General features: G+C 38.8%; 1 protein-coding gene across 3 annotated transcripts in view; it reads left to right on the forward strand.

The window, feature by feature from the left end:
- KIZ (kizuna centrosomal protein) overlaps window positions 1–20,106 on the forward strand; it is a 113,092-nt gene that overhangs the window by 72,843 nt on the left and 20,143 nt on the right. For all 3 annotated transcript variants that reach the window (XM_067532851.1, XM_067532853.1, XM_067532852.1), the window contains 2 exons: window positions 3,971–4,133; window positions 5,197–5,262. In XM_067532851.1, the coding sequence (XP_067388952.1) occupies window positions 3,971–4,133; window positions 5,197–5,262 (229 nt within the window). The remainder of the gene's footprint in view (window positions 1–3,970; window positions 4,134–5,196; window positions 5,263–20,106) is intronic.

The raw sequence follows: 20,106 nt of genomic DNA on the forward strand, positions 1-20,106 counted from the left end.
TGATAGTCCAGTTTGGCCAATATTCATAGCAGAGGGACATTGCTGGCACATGATGGCATATATAACATAAGTGGATGTGCAGGTGAATGAGCCCCTTATGGTGTGATTGATGTGGTTAGGACCAGTGATGCTGTCACTAGAGTCGATGTGTGGGCAGAGCTGGCAACGGGGTTTGTTGCAGGGATAGGTTCCTGGATTGGACTTCTTGTATGGTGTATGGTTGCTGGTGAGTATTTGCTTCAAGTTGGGAGGCTGTCTGTCGCCCATTGCCTGAGCGAGAGACGGATCATCTGCTAGGATAGGTTGTAGATCTTTAATGATGTGTTGGAGAGATTTTTAAATGGGGACTGTAGGTGATGGCCAATGGTGTTCTGTTGTTTTCTTTGTTGGGTCTGTCCTGTAGTAGATGTCTTCTGGGTATCCGTCTGGCTCTGTCAATTTGTTTCTTCACTTATCCAGGTGGGTATTGTAGTTTTAAGAATGTTTCATAGAGATCCTGTAGGTGTTTGTCTCTGTTTGAGGGATTGGAGCAAATCTGGTTGTATCTTAAGGCTTGGCTGTAGACAATGGATCGTGTAATGTGTCCAGGGTGAAAGCTGTAGGCATGAAGATACGTATTGCGGTCAGTTGGTTTTCAGTATAGGGTGGTATTAATGTGACCATCCTTTATTTTTATTGTAGTGTCCAGGAAGTGGATTTCTTGTGTGGACTGGTCCAGGCTGAGGTTGATAGTGGGATGGAAATTATTGAAAACCCAGTGAAATTCTTCGAGGGACTCTTTCCCGTGGGTCTAGATGATGAAAATGTCATCAATGTAGCATAGGTAAAGAAGAGGTGCTTGGGGATGAGTTTTGAGGAAGCGGTGTTCTAGGTCAGCCATAAAAATGTTGGCATACTGTGGTGCCATTCAGGTGCCCATAGCTGTGCCACTGACTTGGAGGTATAGATTGGCTCCAAATCTGAAGTAGTTGTGGGTCAGGACAAAGTCACAAAGTTCAGCTGTCAGGTGTGACATATCATCCTCAGGGAAAATGTTCTTGATGGCTTGAAGTCCATCTTTGTGTGGAATGTTGATGTAGAGAGCTTCTACATCCATAGTGGCTAGGATGGTATTTTCTGTGAGATCACCGATGGATTGTAGTTTTCTCAGGAAGTCAGTGGTATCACGAAGATAGCTAGGAGTATTGGTGGCATAGGGCCTGAGAAGAGAGTCCGTATAGCCTGACAGTCCTGCTGTGAGAGTGCCAATACCTGAGATGATGGGGCATCCAGGATTCCCATGTTTGTGGATCTTGGGTAGTAGATAGAATAACCCTGGTCGGGGCTCAGGGGGTGTGTCTGTGTAGATTTGTTCCTGTGTTTCTTTAGGGAGTTTATTAAGTAGATGTTTAATTTATTTTGGTATTCCTCAGTGGGATCGGACAGTAGTGGCTTGTAGAATGTTTGAGAGTTGTTTGGCAGCCTCCTGTTCGTAATTCAATCTATTCATGATGACAACAGCACCTCCTTTGTCCTTTTATATATATGCCATCATGTGCCAGCAATGCCCCTCTGCCATGTACATTGGCCAAACTGGACTATCACTTCGCAAAAGGATAAATGGACACAAATCAGACATAAAAAATAATAGCATCCATAAACCAGTCGGAGAACACTTCAATCTCCCAGGACGCTGTGTCTCTGACCTGAAAGTTGCTATACTTCTACAAAAAAAACTTCAAAAACAAACTTCAAAGAGAAGCTGCTGAGTTAGAAATTATCTGCAAACTTGACACATTCAAACTGGGTTTAAACAGGAATTTGGAATGGCTATCTCATTACAAGAAGTAATTTGCTCTGATCACCCATTCTCACCTCCTACTCAATTGTTGTCATTAGGCCTCAAGTACCCGGCTTTCATCCACCTACCCCATTGTTGTCTATGCCTTTGGATATGTATATGTTGCCTCCTATATATGTTGCCAATATTTGCTGTATTTCTACCAACTGCATCTGAGGAAGAGGGCTGAAGCCCACGATAGCTTATGCCTGCTGAAATTAAATTTGTTAGTCTTTAAAGTGCTACAGAACTCTCGTTGTTTTTGCTGTATACAGACTAACACGGCTGCCCCTCTGGAATTTTTATCACAGTGAGCGTAATTAACCATTGGAACAATTTACCAAAGGTGATGGTGGATTCTCCGTCACTGACCATTTTTAAATCAAGATTGGATGTTTTTTTGAAACATCATGCTCCAGGAATTACGTTGGGGAAGTTCTATGGTGTGTGTTATTCAGAAGGTCAGACTAATTGATCACAATTCTCTCTTCTGGCCTGGGAATCTGTGATGGAGCACATGTCCATCAGTAACAGTATAAAATGTATTACTAGTAGAACCCTTGTTATGTCAGTTGACTTACTTCTGATACAGTACATTATATTTGCATTGGGATGGACTCTCAGTTGGAAACAAGTCTCTCTTTTCAGTAATAAAAACATTTTGTGACCCTGACTACAACCTAATTCATTTTTAACATTTACAAAAAGCAATCACTTACAATTTCCCTGATTTTTTTGTTGGTTTCCTTTTGTTATTTTTATATATTGAAATCCTGTGCATGTGGTTAATTTAAAAAAACAAAACAAAACCTTCACTGAAAAAACCTTCACTGAAAGATATTTGCTTAAGACTCAGAAAGAGCCATTGTGGTCTCTTGGGTAAATAAGGGATTAGGAAAAAAAGCAAACGAGTAATATTTACCTCTGGGACCTGAATTATTCCAGTTGGAGCCATTCCATTCTCTCAGGTAAACATATAAAGAAAGTCACAAAATCTAGGATTATTTCCATGAGACATCAGTCCAGATCCTTGGAGGCTGCCTCATTTATTGAACAATTAGATAATTAGAGCTTGAATATAGTAAGATTTGCAGGATCAGGCCCCTAATTTGCACACTATATAATAAAAATCCTTAACAGTTGGTGGGAGGAAAAAAATGGAAAGAATGCTGTACATTAATAAAAAGTGCATTTGAAAATACTTTTTTAAACTCTCATTTTCTTGCGTAGATATATGTAAAAATATTGAGTTGTGTATCTGATTTTAAGTTTGGAATCTAATCCATTTTTGAGTTATGCAATCAGAAATTAAAAATATACTTTAAAAAGCTTTTAAAGCTCACAAATAACCTACTTTATAAAAAATGGCTTGTAGAACTTTGCAAGCTGCTTTTAGCTCGGAGCAAATATAGCTTTCTGAGAAAATGTAGGTTTTAAAGAAAGAAAAAGCAAAAAAGGAAAGCAAATATATCCTTAAATAAATATAGAGGTATGAATGGTGTTGCAGAAAATATCCATGAATACATAAAACAGAATAAACTGTCTGGGGACAATCAATAATATCATATGTTTAGAGCCTGATCCAAAACCCACTTAAATAAGTGGAAAGACTCCGGTTGACTTCAGTGGGCCTTGGATCAGGTCCTGTTCCCCAAGTATGCTGGGCTAAGAATTGTTTTACTTAAACTTGTTTTACTTTTGGTTTAAAACAATTTAGGTTAACTCCCCATTCACATGGGCTGCCTAGCCAAAGTGGATGAGGAAAAATGCTTCAAAATCCAGTTAGTTGGGACAAATTTTAAAATATTGTAACACTGTTTCTGGCCTAGCAGAGGCGGTGCCACACTGTATTTTCTTTCCTATAGGTAACTCATAAATGACAAAATACTGATGATTTCTGGAAAATATATTGCTTACAAAAAAAAGTCATTGTAAGTTTGTGTTAGGAATTAAATTAAACTATGCAGTAAGATAACATCAATTTAACTTAGAGATACTTTAATATCTAATAACAGATATCCTGAGAACCGATTATATTGTTAAGTAAAGATTAACCTAAATTTACATTGAAAAAGAGTGTAGCTCTGAGACTAAGGATAACAGCATTGCTGTTATTTATAATTATTTATTTACTTATTTTAAATGCTGTAGGCTATGCTGCTGTTGAGAGAATTCCTTCCGGAAGAGTGTGGGGATAGGTCTATTCATAGTAACGACTCATCTTACCGTTTGCCATCAATTCTGAATGCCAGTGGTGAAATAAAGCAACCAAAACATGCTCAGTGGCTTGACAGCATTGATACAAGAGAGCAAGGTAACTAATGTTAAAAGATCCACAGAAACCAATGCATTCAAAGTCATTGTCATTCTTGGTATTTCAAGGTATATTTATAAAATATAATACCCAATTCTATAGGAAATTGTGTGTTTTACTGCAGTTCAGGTGAATTAATAAATTTCCTTCAGGTAATATAACATTATCAAATGTCCACTAGTAGTAATTATTATTCTTGTTCACTTATTTTAAATGAACATTCCATAATGATTAGCTGTCTATTTTTCTTTTTTAAATGTAAATTGGAAATGTAAGCTCTGTGTTGAGGTCTGTCTACCATTTGCAAAACACATTTTCCATAACAAAATTAGGTAAGTATCATTTACTTATAAACCCAGATTGGGGAATAGACTTTTTTTTTTTTTTTTTAAAGTGAAAAATCCATGCCAAGAAAAGCTGCAATGCATTTTCAAAGTTATGAATTGAATATGTTTATAAAAGTCTGGTTAATATCTTTAGTTAAAGAAAATAATATAATTTAGTTCCTTGCAATGACTAGAAGATGGTAACTTGCTCAGTATGCTTTCAGAGCATTCCTTACATCAAAGACTAAAAGAGACAGGCAATTAGGATGCAGTCCTCTTTATATAGCAAACGTAAATAAGCTGATTTAAATCTCCTAAATTCATGCTAGTTTTACCCATGGAGGGGAGAAATACTTTGATTTAAACTGATTAATTTTCCAGGATTGGTATGATATATACTGTTGCTCTTATACTATTGAGCAAAAGTGTTATAGGTTTTGGTTTTTGTTGTTGGTTTTTGTTTGTTGGTTTTTTAAAAATCTCGTCAGAACTTAAATAATGTAAGATATTTGATAGTTCACTGTTTTCTCTGAAAGATACACAGAGACACAGTAGCATCATATTTGACTAAAGTTCACAGTAGGCTCCTCTTTTAAGAACTGTAATGGACAGTTTAGATCAATAAATAAGAGATAACAAAAGTGAAAAATTAAAGGGAATATGGCTTAAAAGAAAGCAAACCAGTCTGATCATTGTGGCTTTGAAATGTGTTTTCATTATTGTGTGTTCACATACAGAAGTCACAAGCTGGTGTGAAGATGAGAGCAAGGAAGAAAGCTGGGCAGAAAAGATTCCTATTACAGGTAAAAGTAATGGCTGCATAATAGCCTCAAATACAGTATTCAACTTTATTATATAATCAAAACATTGCATTTCAGTGGTTTGTGGATCCACTAATAGTGAGTAAATTCTGCTACTACATACTGAGCACAGAGATTAAACGTAAGATCATAAAGTACACGCTTATGTTAACATAAACCAAGATGGAAAAATAACAGTGCCTATTTAATTCCTTGTAATCATGTTATACATTTAAACCATGTGAATATCCTCTGTCATTTAGCCTTTGAGGTCTTAGTATCGGTGTTACAAAGGTCAGTCTCCATGGGGAAGATCCAGTAATTATATGGCAAACTACAGATGTTTCTGATTTGATTCTTTTCTTTTCTGTGGTAATTGAATGTGTATCATTAGAATAAGAGCAGAAAAAATTGTGCTAGACAGGAAACTGTGCTTGTGCCTCTGTTACAAAGGCTGTCTGGTAATTTAAACATTTTATCAATAAGATTTATCAAGATCTGCTAAGATCTCCCTGTAGCAGATCTACTATGCTTGTTTAGCTGGAATTTGAAAAATATCTTTTTTTTTTTTTTTTTTTTTTTTAGTTTTAAGGTATCAGTAGCATACATAAGTATTCAGGACAGAAGTCTATTAGTAATAAGTCTAAATTTATTACCTTATTTTGTAAAGTGGTGGACTACTTCAATATAAATTTTAAATGTTTAGCTAAATATTCATGCAGGTGTGTATACCATGATATGAAGATGCTGAGGCATACATTTGCATATACAATATTTGTTGGTTTTCTGACTTTTTTTTTTTTAATATAAAAACAGTGTTCTTTTATAAGCAGAACAACTCGTGCTTCCGTGTAGGTTTTTTTACATTTCTTTTGTGAATCCTGTTTTAAACCTCAAATATAAAGACTTGCTCCTTGTATTCCAGGATTTCACCCCAAAAGTGATTCCCCTTTATTAAACAAACAACCCAAGACATAGTTTGACCTTTTTTCATTTTTGAGAGTGGGGAAAAAACCTAAGTTTACTGACTTCATGTGGTGTTTTTTCTGTCTTGTATTCAAACATGGCTTTGGGCTTGTTCATACTTACCCAGAAATTTGGCGACAGTTGACGGGAGTTATGCAAACCACGCAGAGTAGTTTGCGTAACTCCCATCGACGGCTTCTGCGCGCTGTTCACATTGCGCTGAGCCGACAGGAACAGCGTTCCCTTCGGCTCAGCGCTACGCTAGTTGAGGGGGTGGACTTATTCAGTCGACTCCCTCATCGATTGGGCGGATCTATATTGACCGCTCAATCATGAAAGATCGATCTGGCAGCGGCGAATTTGCCACCGCTAGTGTAAACGTAGTCTTTGTTTGCTAACAGCAGAGTAACTGAACTGATTTTTAGAAAGGAAAAAACAAAACACAGTTTAGGAACCTAAAACTTTATTTGAAGTGTGTGTGTGTGACAGTGAGAATGAGTTAAGCCTACTAAGATCCAAGTTCTGGGTTCATTGTTTCCCTTTCAAAAGTTGATGACATTACTAACACCTATAACAATGTAAAGAATGCTCAACTTCTCCAAAGTGGGTAAGACCAATGGTCCAGCTAGCCCAGTATCCTGTTGTCTGACAGTGACCAATACTAGGTGCTTCAGAGGGAATGAATAAAACAGATAATCAAATGATCCATCCCGTCAGCCATTCACAGCCTCTGGCAAACAGCAATCTCTGCCTATCCTAAATAATAGCCATTGATGGCCCTATCCTCCATGAACTTAATTCTTTTTTGAACCCATTTATACTTTTGGCCTTTACAATGTCCTCTAGCAAAGAGTTCCACAGGTTGACTTTGCGTTGTGTGAAGAAATCCTTCCTTTTGTTTATTTTAAACCTGCTGCCTATTAATTTCATTTGCTGACCCCCTAGTGAGGAGGAGTAAATAACACTTCTTTATTTAGTCATCTCTTTTCCAAGCTGAAAAGACCCAGTCTTATTAACCTCTCCTTATATGGAAGCTGTTCAATTCTCCTAATTATTTTAGTTGCCCTTTCCTATAACTTTTCCAATTCCAGTATATCTTTTTTGAGTTGGGGTGACCAGATCTGCACGCAGTATTCAGGAAGTGGGCATAGCATGGGTATATACAGCTATGGGTATATACAGCATGGGTATATACAGCCAATACCATATTTTCTTTCTTATTATCTATCCGTGTCCTAATGATTCCCAACATTCCGTTAGCTTTTTTGACTGCCGCTGCACGTTGAATGGATGTTTTCAGAGAACTATCCACAATGACTCCAAGATCTCTTTTTTGAGTGGTAACAGCTAACTTAGACCCCATCATCTTATATATATAGTTGGGATTATGTTTACCAATGTGTGTTACTTTGCATGTTATCAACATTGAATTTCATTTGCTATTTTGTTGCCCAGTTACCTAATATTGTGAGATACCTTTGTAACTCTTTGCTGTCTGCTTTGGACTTAACTATCCTGAGAAATTTTGTATCATCTGCAAATTTTGCCAACTCATTGTTTACACCTTTTTCCAGATAATTTATGAATATGTTGAACAGTACTGGTTACAGTACAGGTCCCAGGGGGACACCTCTATTTACCCCTCTCTCCATTCTTAAAACTGACTGTTTATTCCTACCTTTTGTTTCCTATATTTTAATCAGTTTCTGATCTAGGAGAGGACCATCCCTCATATCCCATGACAGCTTACTTTGATTAATGAGCCTTTGGTGAGGAACCTTGTCAAAGGCTTTCTGAAAATCTTAGTACACTATATCCACTGGATCATCCTTGTCCACATGCTTATTGACTCCCTCAAAGAATTCTAGTAGATTGGTGAGGCATGATTTCCCTTTACAAAAATCCCTTGACTCTTCCCCAACAAATCATGTTAATCTATGTGTCTGATATTTCTGTTCTTTACTATAGTTCCAACCAATTTCTTGGTACTGAAGTTAGGCTTACTGGCCTGTAATTGCTGAGATCACCTCTGGAGCCTTTTTAAAAAAAATTGGCATCACATTAGCTATCCTTCAGTCATCAGTACAGAAGCTGATTTAAATGATAGGTTACATACCACAGTTAGTAGTTATGCAATTTCACATTTGAGTTCCTTTAGAACTCGTGTGAATACCATCTGTTCCTGGTGACGCATTACTGTTTAATTTATCAGTTTGTTCCAAAACCTCCTTTAATGACACCTCAATCACAGACAGTTCCTCAGGTTTGTCACCTAAAAAGAATGTCTTAGGTTTGGGAATCTCCCTCCCATCCTCAGCTGTGAAGACCAATGCAAAGAATTCATTTAGTTTTTACACAATAGCCTTATCATCCTTGTATGCTTCTTTAGCATCTCAGTTGTCCACTGGCCCCACTGGTTGTTCAGCAGACTTCCTGCTTTTGATGTACTTAAAACATTTTTTGCTGTTACTTTTTGAGTCTTTGGCTAGCTGTTCTTCAAATTCTTTTTTGGCCTTCCTAATTATATTTTTACACCTCACTTGCCAGAGTTTATGCTCCTTTCTATTTTCTTCAACAGGATTTAACGTCCACTCTTTAAAGGTTGCCTTTTTGCCTCTAACTGCTTCTTTTTCTTTGTTTAGCCACAGTGGCACTTTTTTGGTCTTCTTACTATGTTTTTTTAATTTGGGGTATACATTTAAATTGAGTCTCTAATATGGTGTCTTTAAAAGGTTTCCATGCAGCTTGCAGGGATTTCACTTATGGCACTGTACCTTTTAATTTTTGTTTAACTAACATCCTCATTTTTGTGTAGTTCCCCTTTCTGAAATTAAATGCTACTGTGGTGGGCAGCTTTGGTGTCCCTCTCTCCCCCCATAGGAATGTTAAATGTTATTACATTATGGTCACTGTTACCAAGAGGTTCAACTATATTCACCTCTTGGACCAGATTCTGTGTTCCATTTAGGACTTAATCAAGAATTTCCTCTCCTCTTGTGGGTTCCAGGACTACCTGCTCCAAGAAGCAGTCATTTAAGGTGTCAAGAAACTTTTTTTCTGCATCCCATCCTGAGGTGACATGTACCCAGTCAATGTGGGGATAGTTGAAATCCCCCATTATTGAGTTTTTTATTTTTATAGCCTCTCTAATCTCCTTCAGCACTTCACAGTCACTATCACCATCCTGGTCAGGTGGTCGGTAATATATCCCTACTGCTACATTCTTCTTATTCAAGCATGGAATTACTATCCATAGAGATTCTACGACACAGTTTGGTTCTTTTAAGATTTTTATTTCATTTGACTCTATGCTTTCTTTCACATATACTGCCACTTCCCACCAATATGACCTATTTTGTCCTTCCAATATATTTTGTACCCTGGTATTACTGTGTCCCACTGATTTTCTTCATTCCACCAAGTTTCTGTGATGCCTATTATATCAATATCCTCATTTAATATGAGACACTCAAGTTCACTCATTTTAATATTTAGACTTCTAGCTTTTGTATAAAAGCACTTAAAATTGTCACTTTTTAGCTGTCTGCCATTATGTGATGTAATTGAATGGGACTCTTTCATTTGACTTTTTCTCATCAGATCCTACCCATATTTTATCCTCTTCCATCCTCTCCTCCCTACTAGGATATAGAGAATCTCCATTAATAGATCTTCCCTAAGAGATGTCTTTGTCGGAACTATGTACTCCTCTGCACCTGTCATTAGTGATGTAATTACATCAATAATAGCTCCTTGAGGAGAACACAGAATCTTGAATTTGGGTCTTAGTAGTTAGAGAACCTTTCAGTTTACTTTTCAATTTCTTTTCATTTTAAGGTACATCTGTACTTTTTTAAGGTTGTGAGGACATAAAACAGTTTTTGTACAATAGATTCCTTTAGGGTAAAGCTGCCTTTTGAGTACCATCCTATTTAAAAGACTCTCCTTAGTGAGGTTCAGTCCTGCATACTACTGAACCACGTATGGAGTGCAAGTGCTACCATTCAGCACTGCAGGGGGCACTGGGTAGGTCAAAGACCAAGCTACCATGCCACAAGTGCAGGCCATAGCAGACATGCCTCTTCCTTTGTGCAAGCAAACAGCCCCCGCCCCTATATTTTTCTTATTAAATGTTCATCATGTCAGACTTAAACAAAAACAAAAATCAATATTTCTCTCTTTTATGAAGCTACTGAGAAGCTTTACATAACTAATATTCAATGCCCAAAATAATGGAAAATATTATTTTAATAAATTGACACCTATGCTTTAAAATCAGTTCATGCTGATTGCCATGTTGCATTCCACTTCAGTTCCAGCGTGATTTTGACAACCAGTGTTCTCTCATCATCTAAGAGCATGAGATATACTATTTGAAAGCTAAGTTACTTCTTTCAGGTGTGATATATCTTCAACCCATGATCTGCCCCGAGTTTCTGTTGTCCTTTGTTGATTTCCTGACCCTCCAGTTAGTTTCTCAGTAAGTAGCAGTAGGTTTTTTCTGTCTGGTTGTCCTTTTACACTCTGTGTCCTAGGGCCACAAAGCCCACTTGTTGCCTAGACTGGACTTTTCAATCAGTGTTTTTATGAGAAACATTTTTGAGCTCAGACTAACCTTTTTTATTTTTTTTTAAATGCTTAGTGTCTCTGATACTGTGTTACAGTTTTGCTGTACTATGTGCACTGACCTTAATGCATCCAAGCTCTGTCTTCAACACTCCATGCACCCCTTCCCCATGAGGATTCATTGCAACAAGATTTTGTGTTGTGACCTTAGAAGCACTTGAGGTTTTGTAGGATAATTGTAGCTCTTGGTGATTTTTTTTTTTTTTTTTTGCCCTTACTGTCAATGTTGAATGGAGGGGCTTCAGCACATTCTTTATTAAGTCTGTGTTGAAACTTCATGGGTAACTGACAAGGCTTCCGGGCAGTTCTGTTTTATTCCTCTTGTTCTACTTTTGTTCCAGAATGTTCTCTTCATCCTTGCCACCTGTGAAGGAGCGTCTGTGGCTTCAGGAAGATGAGTATGACTGCTATATACTCTGTCTTGGAGTCCAGCATGATGTATATGGGTGCTAGATGTCACCCAGAGATCATCAGTTTTCATGTGGAGCACCTTAAACCTCCCCCTGTGGCAACCTGAAAGTGCTTCATAGGATTTATCTTCTAAACCAAGGCCTCAGTTGTTCTGCTGTGCTGAGCAATTGGACCTAACTTCCCAATAGGACCAGCAGATCTTCTTTAGTGACCTGTCTCAAATATCCATATTGAATCTGAGATCTCCTAAGTGTGTAAATGCTTTGGCACCATCAGCACATTGCTACACCAGGGTGGGGTGCTGAGCTCTGTCTCATTTCATGAGGCATCAATTCTGAAAGGTACCATGTGAGAGCCAAACACTTTCTGATGCATCACTGTAGAAGCTCTTTACTCCTGCCAGCTCCAGACTGGTGCCCCAGGATACTTCTCTCCAGCCAAGTGTAGTACATGGCTAGGTACCCTCAAGTGCCAAAACTGACTAGTTCCTGGATGAGGATCCCTCTTTGAATAGGATTGCTGTGGCGTTTCCATCCCATTGTTCATGAGTTTTCTGGAGGACTTTTGAAAGGAACCTTGCATCTCTCTTCCCTTGTCCTGGCTTGTTGGGGAAAAAATATACCTGAGGACACTTCCAGCTATGTCTTCCAGTCCCCACACAAATTTTTGGTTGAGGTAACTATTGCCAAGGGGAAGACCAGCTGAACTCATGGCAATGTGCCAAAACCCTGAGCATTGATGATGGGATTTGTTTGATAATCAGGTTTACTACTCTGCAGCTACTACCAGGCCTCTGTGATCAAAAGGCAGATCAAGTTAGGAAGGAGAACATTGATCTGTCCTGGTAATAGGTAAAAGCATACTTTGATGTGAACAGTAGTTGTCAGAACTGCTTTGAGGCCCATCAAGAGAAGTTTGGGGCCCTGGTATACCATGTTTGCTGGGGCCCCACCCCCTCCCATTTCACTCTTACTGTACAACAAGTTTTAGGGCTGATGGGTTAAATAACAGACATTAGAGATGTTTTGGGGGCCCCGATACAATTGTCACCCCTTCCCGCATTGCTCGTCAGCTCTCATTGCTTCCTTAGGATTAGATGCCCAGGAGTATTCTTGTTTGCAGTGGAGATTCAGAAAAAACTTGAGGGCGTTCCACCCCTCGAGAACATAAGAATGGCCACACTGGGTAAGACCAATGTCTGTCTAGCCCAGTATCCTGTTTTCTGACAGTGGCCAATGCCAGATGCGTCAAAGGGAATGAACAAAACAGGGCAATCATCAAGCTATCCATCTCCATTGTCCTGTCCTAGCATTTTACAGTCAGAGGCTTAGGGACACTCAGAGCAGGGGGTTGCATCCCTGACCATCTTGGCTAATAGCCATTTAAGGACATATCCCCCAGGAACTTAGCTAACTCTTTTTTTAACCTATTTATACTTTTGGCCTTCACAACATCTTCTGGCAACGTGTTCCACAGGTTGACTGTGCATTATGTGAAGTAGTACTTCCTTTTGTTTGTTTTAAACCTCCTGCCTAATAACTTCATTGGGTGTCTCCTGGTTCTTGTGTTGTGAAAGGGTAAATAATACTTAATTCATTTTGTCCACATCATTCATGATTTTATAGACTGCTATACTATCCTCCCTTAGTCATCTCTTTTCCAAGCTGAACAGTTCCAGTCTTTTTAATCTCTCCTCAGAGGGAAATTGTTCCAAACCCTTAATCATTTTTGTTTCCTTTCTCTGTACCTTTTCCAATCCTAATATATCTTTTTTGAGATGGGGTGACCAGAATTTCACGCAGTATTCAAGGTATGGGCATAGCATATATTTATGTGGTGGCATTTTGATAATTATTGTCTTATTATCTATCCTTTTCTAATGGTTCCTAGCATTCTATTAACTTATTTGACTGCTTCTGCACACTGAGTGGATTTTTTCAGAGAACTATCCAAGAAGATTCTAGGATCTCTTCTTGAGTGGTAACTGCTAATTTAGACCCCATCATTTTGTATGGATAGTTGGAATTATGTGTTCCAATATGCATTATTTTTCATTTTTCAACATTGAATTTCATCTGCCATTTTGTTGCCCAGTCACCCAGTTTTGTGAGATCACTTTGTAATTGTTCACCATCTAATTTGGACTTAATTTTGAGAGATTTGGTTGAGGTTGCTTTTCAGAAGGCAATAGAGACTAAACTACTGAGCATTCTCTGGACCCAGAATGTCCTAATCCTCCTCTCATGAGGAAAGGAAAAGTCACCTGCAAAGATGTCAGCATTCAAAAGAGCCTATTACTTCCAACTCTTTACTTGGGTCCTCTGGCTCAAGAGTAGCTGCAGAAGGCAAAACGGACTAAGCCCCCTTTCTCAAGGCACCACTATGTTTTTCGAATGGTTCTATAGCAGTTCATCAGTCTGTCATTCTCAGAAGTCTGCTAGAACCTTCATTTCAGAAGGAAGCTTCAAGCTTATTTCCCCCGCTCTTCCTCCTGAAAAAACTGTTGTGCATCTATCAGGAAGTGCTGCTGCATGAAATCTAGTCTCTTCAGAGAGATAGTGCTTGTGACAGGTGGCAAACCCTGCATTGTGTAGAAGATGTGAGCAATGCACCTGCACCTTCAAGATAGTAGAAGTGGGCTTTTTAAACCCTTCTCAAAAGGAGAAAATTTAGGTGTTTTACGTGGAAGGTCATTTTACACAGACCTTTGATTTAAACTCAGAGAGGTCTAGATTATAATACCCTTATGCTAAGTAATTCCTTACTCCACTTGGACTTCAGAAGGACTACTTATAGTATAAGATACTATACTAGGTCAGATGACTTGGGTTTATGGGGCTAAAAATTGCAGTGTAGATATTCTGGTTTGGGCTGGAGCCCAGGTTCTAAAACCCTATGATGGGGGCGGGTCTCAGAGCCTGGGCTCCAGCCCGAGCAGCAATGTCTACATTACAGTTTTTAGCCGCTAAGCCCATGCTGGCCCAGGCTCTAAGAAGTGGTTCTGCAGGTTTTTTACTGCAATGTAGACATACCCATTGTAACTGATTCACATTATATCAGGTGGAGTGGTGGATGCTAAGGATTCATTCTAGTTTCCTTCCTAAATATTTTCACCTTAGAGAGACTGACAAATATTAGCTTTGTGCCCTTTTTTTTTTTTTGCTACTTTATGAAGCATATAGAAGGCTTGAAATATAAAGAATATTAAATCTGTTGTGCTTGGTTTTGCTGGAGGACTGCTTGAAGGTCTCGTTTGTGGCTCGTGAGCCATCTCCACTCCTAATTGAAGGACCAGGATTGTTAAATCTTTATCAAAGTTAGCATCTCTCCCAATTGTTTGTGTCTTTGAATTAAATAGATATTAACAAAGATACAAAAAGTCTGAATACAAATTACTTCCTTTTTCCAGTCATCAGATTTTACTTGCGTGGCATCTTAGATGTCATAGTCCTTCTGTTCTCCAGATATCTTTACAGTCTTTCTGGGAAAAGAGAGTCAAAAAGACTGAATTTCTAATGTCAGACTAGGCAGGAGAAAAAAATCTTTAAAAAACCCCAAAAACTTTTTAAACCTTCTTCATACATCCTAAAGAAGATAAAAGGGCACAAATCCAATTTTGTTTTGCTTTTCAGGTTGCCTTTAGTGAGCCAATTATCCTGCCAACTTTTTTCCCATGCCTGCACATCCTTCCTGGTGAGGTACTTCTTTGAGCTTGAAGTTAAAAGGTTCTTGGAGTTCCAGTTGGAGTGGACTAATAAAGCTTTAATAATCTACCCAATTTTTTATTTCAGTTGATATTTCATTAGGAACCACTGTTACGAAAAGGTTCACATGTAAATGACTTCTGATTGAATTTTTTACTGTTGTGCTGTAACAGTCCTGCAGTGGGTAGGTCAAATCACACATGCTATCTAAAGTTATGAAGTTTTGGTTGCTAGCTGCAGGGATGTTTCGGTATAGAATGTATGCAAGGCTTTCCTACATACGTTTTGAGAAACACTGAAAATATGAGCTTAGTTTTGACATCTAAGCAGGAATCCCTGTTAGATCTTGCAATCTTCTCCCAAGTGTTATCTTTTTGTCTTGGGATTTTTTGAATTGGCCAATCTTTGAAAGTTTTTGCTTTTGTGAGAGCATGTCCTTTAAGTTTTGTCTGTTTATGCTGCTTGTTATGATTAGAGGTATATTATCTGTCTCTTCATGAAAATAAAAAACCCAAACAAATACTTCCATGTTTCTTTGTTGAGTATTGGTCTGCTTTTGGACATGGTTTGTTGAAATGTTTTATCAGTGTTTTAGTGCTGAGATTTATTCAGCTCTATATTCTCCAGAGAGTGAATCCTGTGATTATGGTATCTTTTTAAAAAAGGGAAATTATTTATCTCTAACTCTGCTTCTTTTAAAATATTACATAAGATTCTTGTTTGTGGATCCATCTCCCATCAGAGTTTTGGAAGTATTCTCACTCTATGTGTTTGCCTCTCTCTCTGTCCCTTTATATTATAAGGGAATTTATTGCTTGTAAAAGGGTACTAGATTGACAACACTTGAAGTGTTCCCCACAAAACAGCACAGACATCAGCTGTGTGCATTGGGGGGGCACACTTCTAGCAGTATTAGTGTAGTTAATATTCCGTGCAGGTTTTGAAACCACCAAAAATGTAACCATCACGACCAGTTCTGGTGATGGAGGTTATTTAGGTTGTAAGTTCCATTGGATAGGGCCCATTGTTTATTTAGCACTTAGCAAAACGCAAGCCCAATTAAGATGGGGCTCCTAATTGCTACTGTCATATAAATAATAATTATAATCGTATATACATTATTATAGATAATTCTATAATCTATAAAAATAATATAAATAATAATTAACAAAGTAACTGTAAATCTGAAAGGTTCGTCAGTGGTTTCTGATAGTGTTCGTTTTGAGGGATGATTAACTTTGAAGATGACAGTTTAGATATTAAGATTGCTAACTGTTGATTGACGCATGTAAGAAAGGAGAAGGATAACCATGTTACAAAGATCTATTGTGAGTGAGGTTTCATTCGGGCACCCTAAGAGGGTGGAGATTGATGTGTGGACACAGCTTGCAGAAATACCACTGCTTTCCCCTCCCCCCAGCTTTGCTCATCTAGTTTCCGGTTTTGTTAAGTATGCGTGAGGGTTGGGGAGTGCGTGTTGTGCTGAGAGATTTTGTGTTGATTTGTGCAGGTGGTGAATGAGGGTGTATGTGCGCTGTGGTAAGGGGCTATCTGTGTTTGGGATTATTGTGTATGCTGGTGATGGTGCTGTGTGGTTGTGTTGATTTGTGTCTGAGGGGGTTGTGCTGCAAGATTTTGTGTTGATTTGCACAGGTGGTGAATGAAGGATGTGTGCTGTGGTGAGGGTTTATGTGCATTTGCAATTATTGTATGTGTTTGGTTGTGTTATGTTTTTGATTTTTGATTATGTGGTTTTGAAAAGTTATGTCAGTTGGGCCCAGCAATCCACCATCTCTGCAATCTCCCTTATATACAATCAATGAAATTGTTGCATGCAAATTATCTGTACAGTAAGAGTGGTGATTGGTTGTTACCTCTGATATTACAACGACCTCAGACTCTTGGCATGGCATAGCTATGAGCCTTGCTTTTGCTGTACAATGTACAGGTGGAATTTATAAAGCCAAAATGACTGAGAATTTAAAAATTGGATGTCAATAGACCGTGAAATCCAATGATGATTGAATCTGGTGATATTCTGAACAAAAAGAGCTCTCAGCCATACTTGTAGCTGTTTCCAGTGCTTCATATTGACTCAACAGACATTCTAGACTTCAGGGTGAGACACAGTGAAAATCCTGAAATCTTGTATAGATCATGGATAACAGTAATACCTAGTTATCATATAGCATATTTCATCATAGATCTCAAGGGGCTTTACAGGCTTTGCAGATCAGTATCGTTATCCCTATGTTACACATGGGGAAACAGGTGCAGAGTTGAAGTGACTTGCCCAAGATCATCCAGCAGCTGAGTCGCAGAGCCTGGGATAGAATTCAGGTCTCCTGTGTCCCAGTCCAGTGCTCTGTCTGCTAAACTGCACCACCTCTGCATGGTATTAAAGTTGCCTGACACTTCCCATGATTAGACTCTGTCTTCTCAGTTGCTTATCACTTTGCCAGACTTTAGCTGTTCAGGCTGAAACGTTCCATGCAGGATGAATTTTTAAAATAAGTTTTAGCCAGAATGGTTCAGCTTTTTCCAAGAACAAGATTAGGGGGAAAATAAGTTGTTTTGCCATGTTGAGAAAAATTCTTAAACCCATTTCATTGAGAAGCTCTAGCACCGCCATGCTTTGGAGCAGGGACTTAAAATTTGGCAGGAGAGTGGCCTTTGCATCAGAGATGTGCCTTTTCCTGGGAAGAGGCTGGACTGAAGAGAGACAGGTTGGAGGGGATGTGGCAGTAAGGATCAGATTTTTGGAGAATGGGCAGAAGGGTCTGTGACCACCAGAGCACACCTCCAGAGCCTGGAATGGAATCCCGGGTCTCACCATTTCTCTGCAATAAGTAAATATCTATGAAACCCACTGGCAAAGAGTGTGTCTCATCCTACTCTAGTGCTTGTCCAGACAGAGGATGGCAATTGGTTATTGCTATCATTTACTCTCTTAGTGCAAGGGGCAATGTTCTGTATGGTGGAGGTTCCAACCCTGTGGATGTTCTGTGTGGGTGTCCGTATAATGCCCAGGTTAAAATGTAACCCTTAATATTGAGTCTGATTTTCTTTAAATATTTAAAAGTAAAATTCTTGATCTGAGTGTTAAACCAGCACTGGAAGACCAATGGAAACTAGCTTACAATCAGTGATGCTGAGCTTTTAAATTGCCAATGTCACATTGTCACTTTCCAGCAAGATGGCCTCTAATACCACAGTAGGCTCTGTGAAAGGCCTATAGATTTGATCAACTTTGTTTTTGGTATAATTCACAGTCTAAACATGGTACAAAATGCTTCTTATTTTGTGGACTTTCAGATTGTTGCATTGAGCAAAACCGTGGGGCAATTTTATGTTGTTTAGATTAAACTGAGGGGGTCATCCAAACTCTTATCACTTTAATCTGGAGGAGACTACCTCACCCTAAGGTGCTCAACATTTTAAGGACTAAATGGCTTCCAGAATGTTCTCATGCCACCCCAGGGGGTGCTGTGAGAGGGAGGAGGAATGGACTAGTGGCTGCTGGGTAGCAGGAGTGTCAGATTAGGACTTTTGAAAAAAGTCAGTCCCGCTCCACCCCTCCTCCCACTGCTGGGAGCTAGTTATGCCATTGGGTCATTGCCTCACTCAGAAAAATGAAAAAATCCGAATACAATAAATTGTACTTTCACCTAATTCACTTCACAACTACTAATTCTAAAGATTTGTTTTTGGAGGGCTAGGGGGGAATCTGTGGACCTGACTGACTTCAATGGGACTCTTTCCATTGACTTCAGTAAACTTTGGATCAGGCTGTATATGGGGGCAGACTGCCTCAGAGTGCGTCGTGCACGTTCTAGAAGGGTGCACAAAAGCAGCAGCAATAGACATTTACTGAACAGTTCAGCAGCCGTAGCAAATGACTGAGGGACACTTTTTGTGAGACATGTTGCTAAGGAGCAGTTACGAAAGGTTATAGTGTCCCACCTATTATTTCTAAACCAGAGCTTTCAAAGCTGGGTATCTTCCTTCCTCAGTGCATGTTGAATTAATCTCCAAATCAATTGACAAGAGGGATTATATATTTTTATTGTGGTGAAATAAAGAAAAAAACATTGTGTTCTGGGATCAAAATGTAGACATGATTTTATGAATGATTTCATGCTTTCCCACTGTAACTATTCTGTGGTTGTCAGAGTAGAGAATTGCAGTGATGTACAAGAGACAGCTGTCTTTAATCAGAAGTTTAAATACTGGCCAGTGGTGAGATGTTCTAAATCCGTTTCACGTGAAATGCCCTAATTCCCAGCAATCCCCCTTTGCAAATGTATATCCTGGTTCTCCCAGAAGGGAGTGCTCATGTTGCCCATGGCTCGTAGAGTTGGGGAGCTGACCCATAGCAGGCACAGACAAGGCTTCATCCCACTAACGGCAGGTGGTAGCAAGGTGCCTCGCAATCCTGGGTATTCCCATGAAGCTTCACAGTAGTGATCTGCTGTATAACAGCTACAATGATGAAAGTCTCATAGGTGGCTATAAAAACAGCATATTGACAGTCAGCTTGATATAAAATAAATGATTGGGCAATATCCATGGCCATTTTAAACCTTTAGAATTTTTTCTAATCAGTCAGAGAATATCCATTGTTCATTTCCCCCATATAAATATCACAGGCTGCTAGCTTGTAAACCTGTAATGGCGTGCAACCTGTGTGGCTACAGCTTGAATACTGCATGCAGTTCTGGTCACTCCATCTCAAAAAAGATGTATTAGAATTGGAAAAGGTACAGAGAATGGCAAAAAATGATTAAGGGTATGGAACAATTTCCCTCTGAGGAGAGATTAAAAAGACTGGAACTGTTCAGCTTGGAAAAGAGACGACAAAGTGGGGTTATGATAGAGGTCTATAAAATCATGACTAGTGCGGAGAAAGTGAATATGGAAGTGTGTTATTTACTCCTTCACGTAACACAAGAAGCAGGGGTCATGGGGTTTAAAATAAACAAAAGGAAGTACTTCTTTACCAACGCACAGTCAACCTCTGGAACACATGGCCACGGGATGTTGTGAAGGCCAAAACTAACGGGATTCAAAAAAGAACTAGATAAGTTCATGGAGGATAAGTTCATCGGTGGCTATTAGCCAAGATGATCAGGGATCCAAC

The sequence above is a fragment of the Emydura macquarii genome, unplaced genomic scaffold, assembly GCF_026122565.2.
Source record: "Emydura macquarii macquarii isolate MOO-44397 ecotype Brisbane River unplaced genomic scaffold, CSIRO-AGI_Emac_v2 contig_3305, whole genome shotgun sequence".
Lineage (NCBI taxonomy): Eukaryota > Metazoa > Chordata > Testudines > Chelidae > Emydura > Emydura macquarii.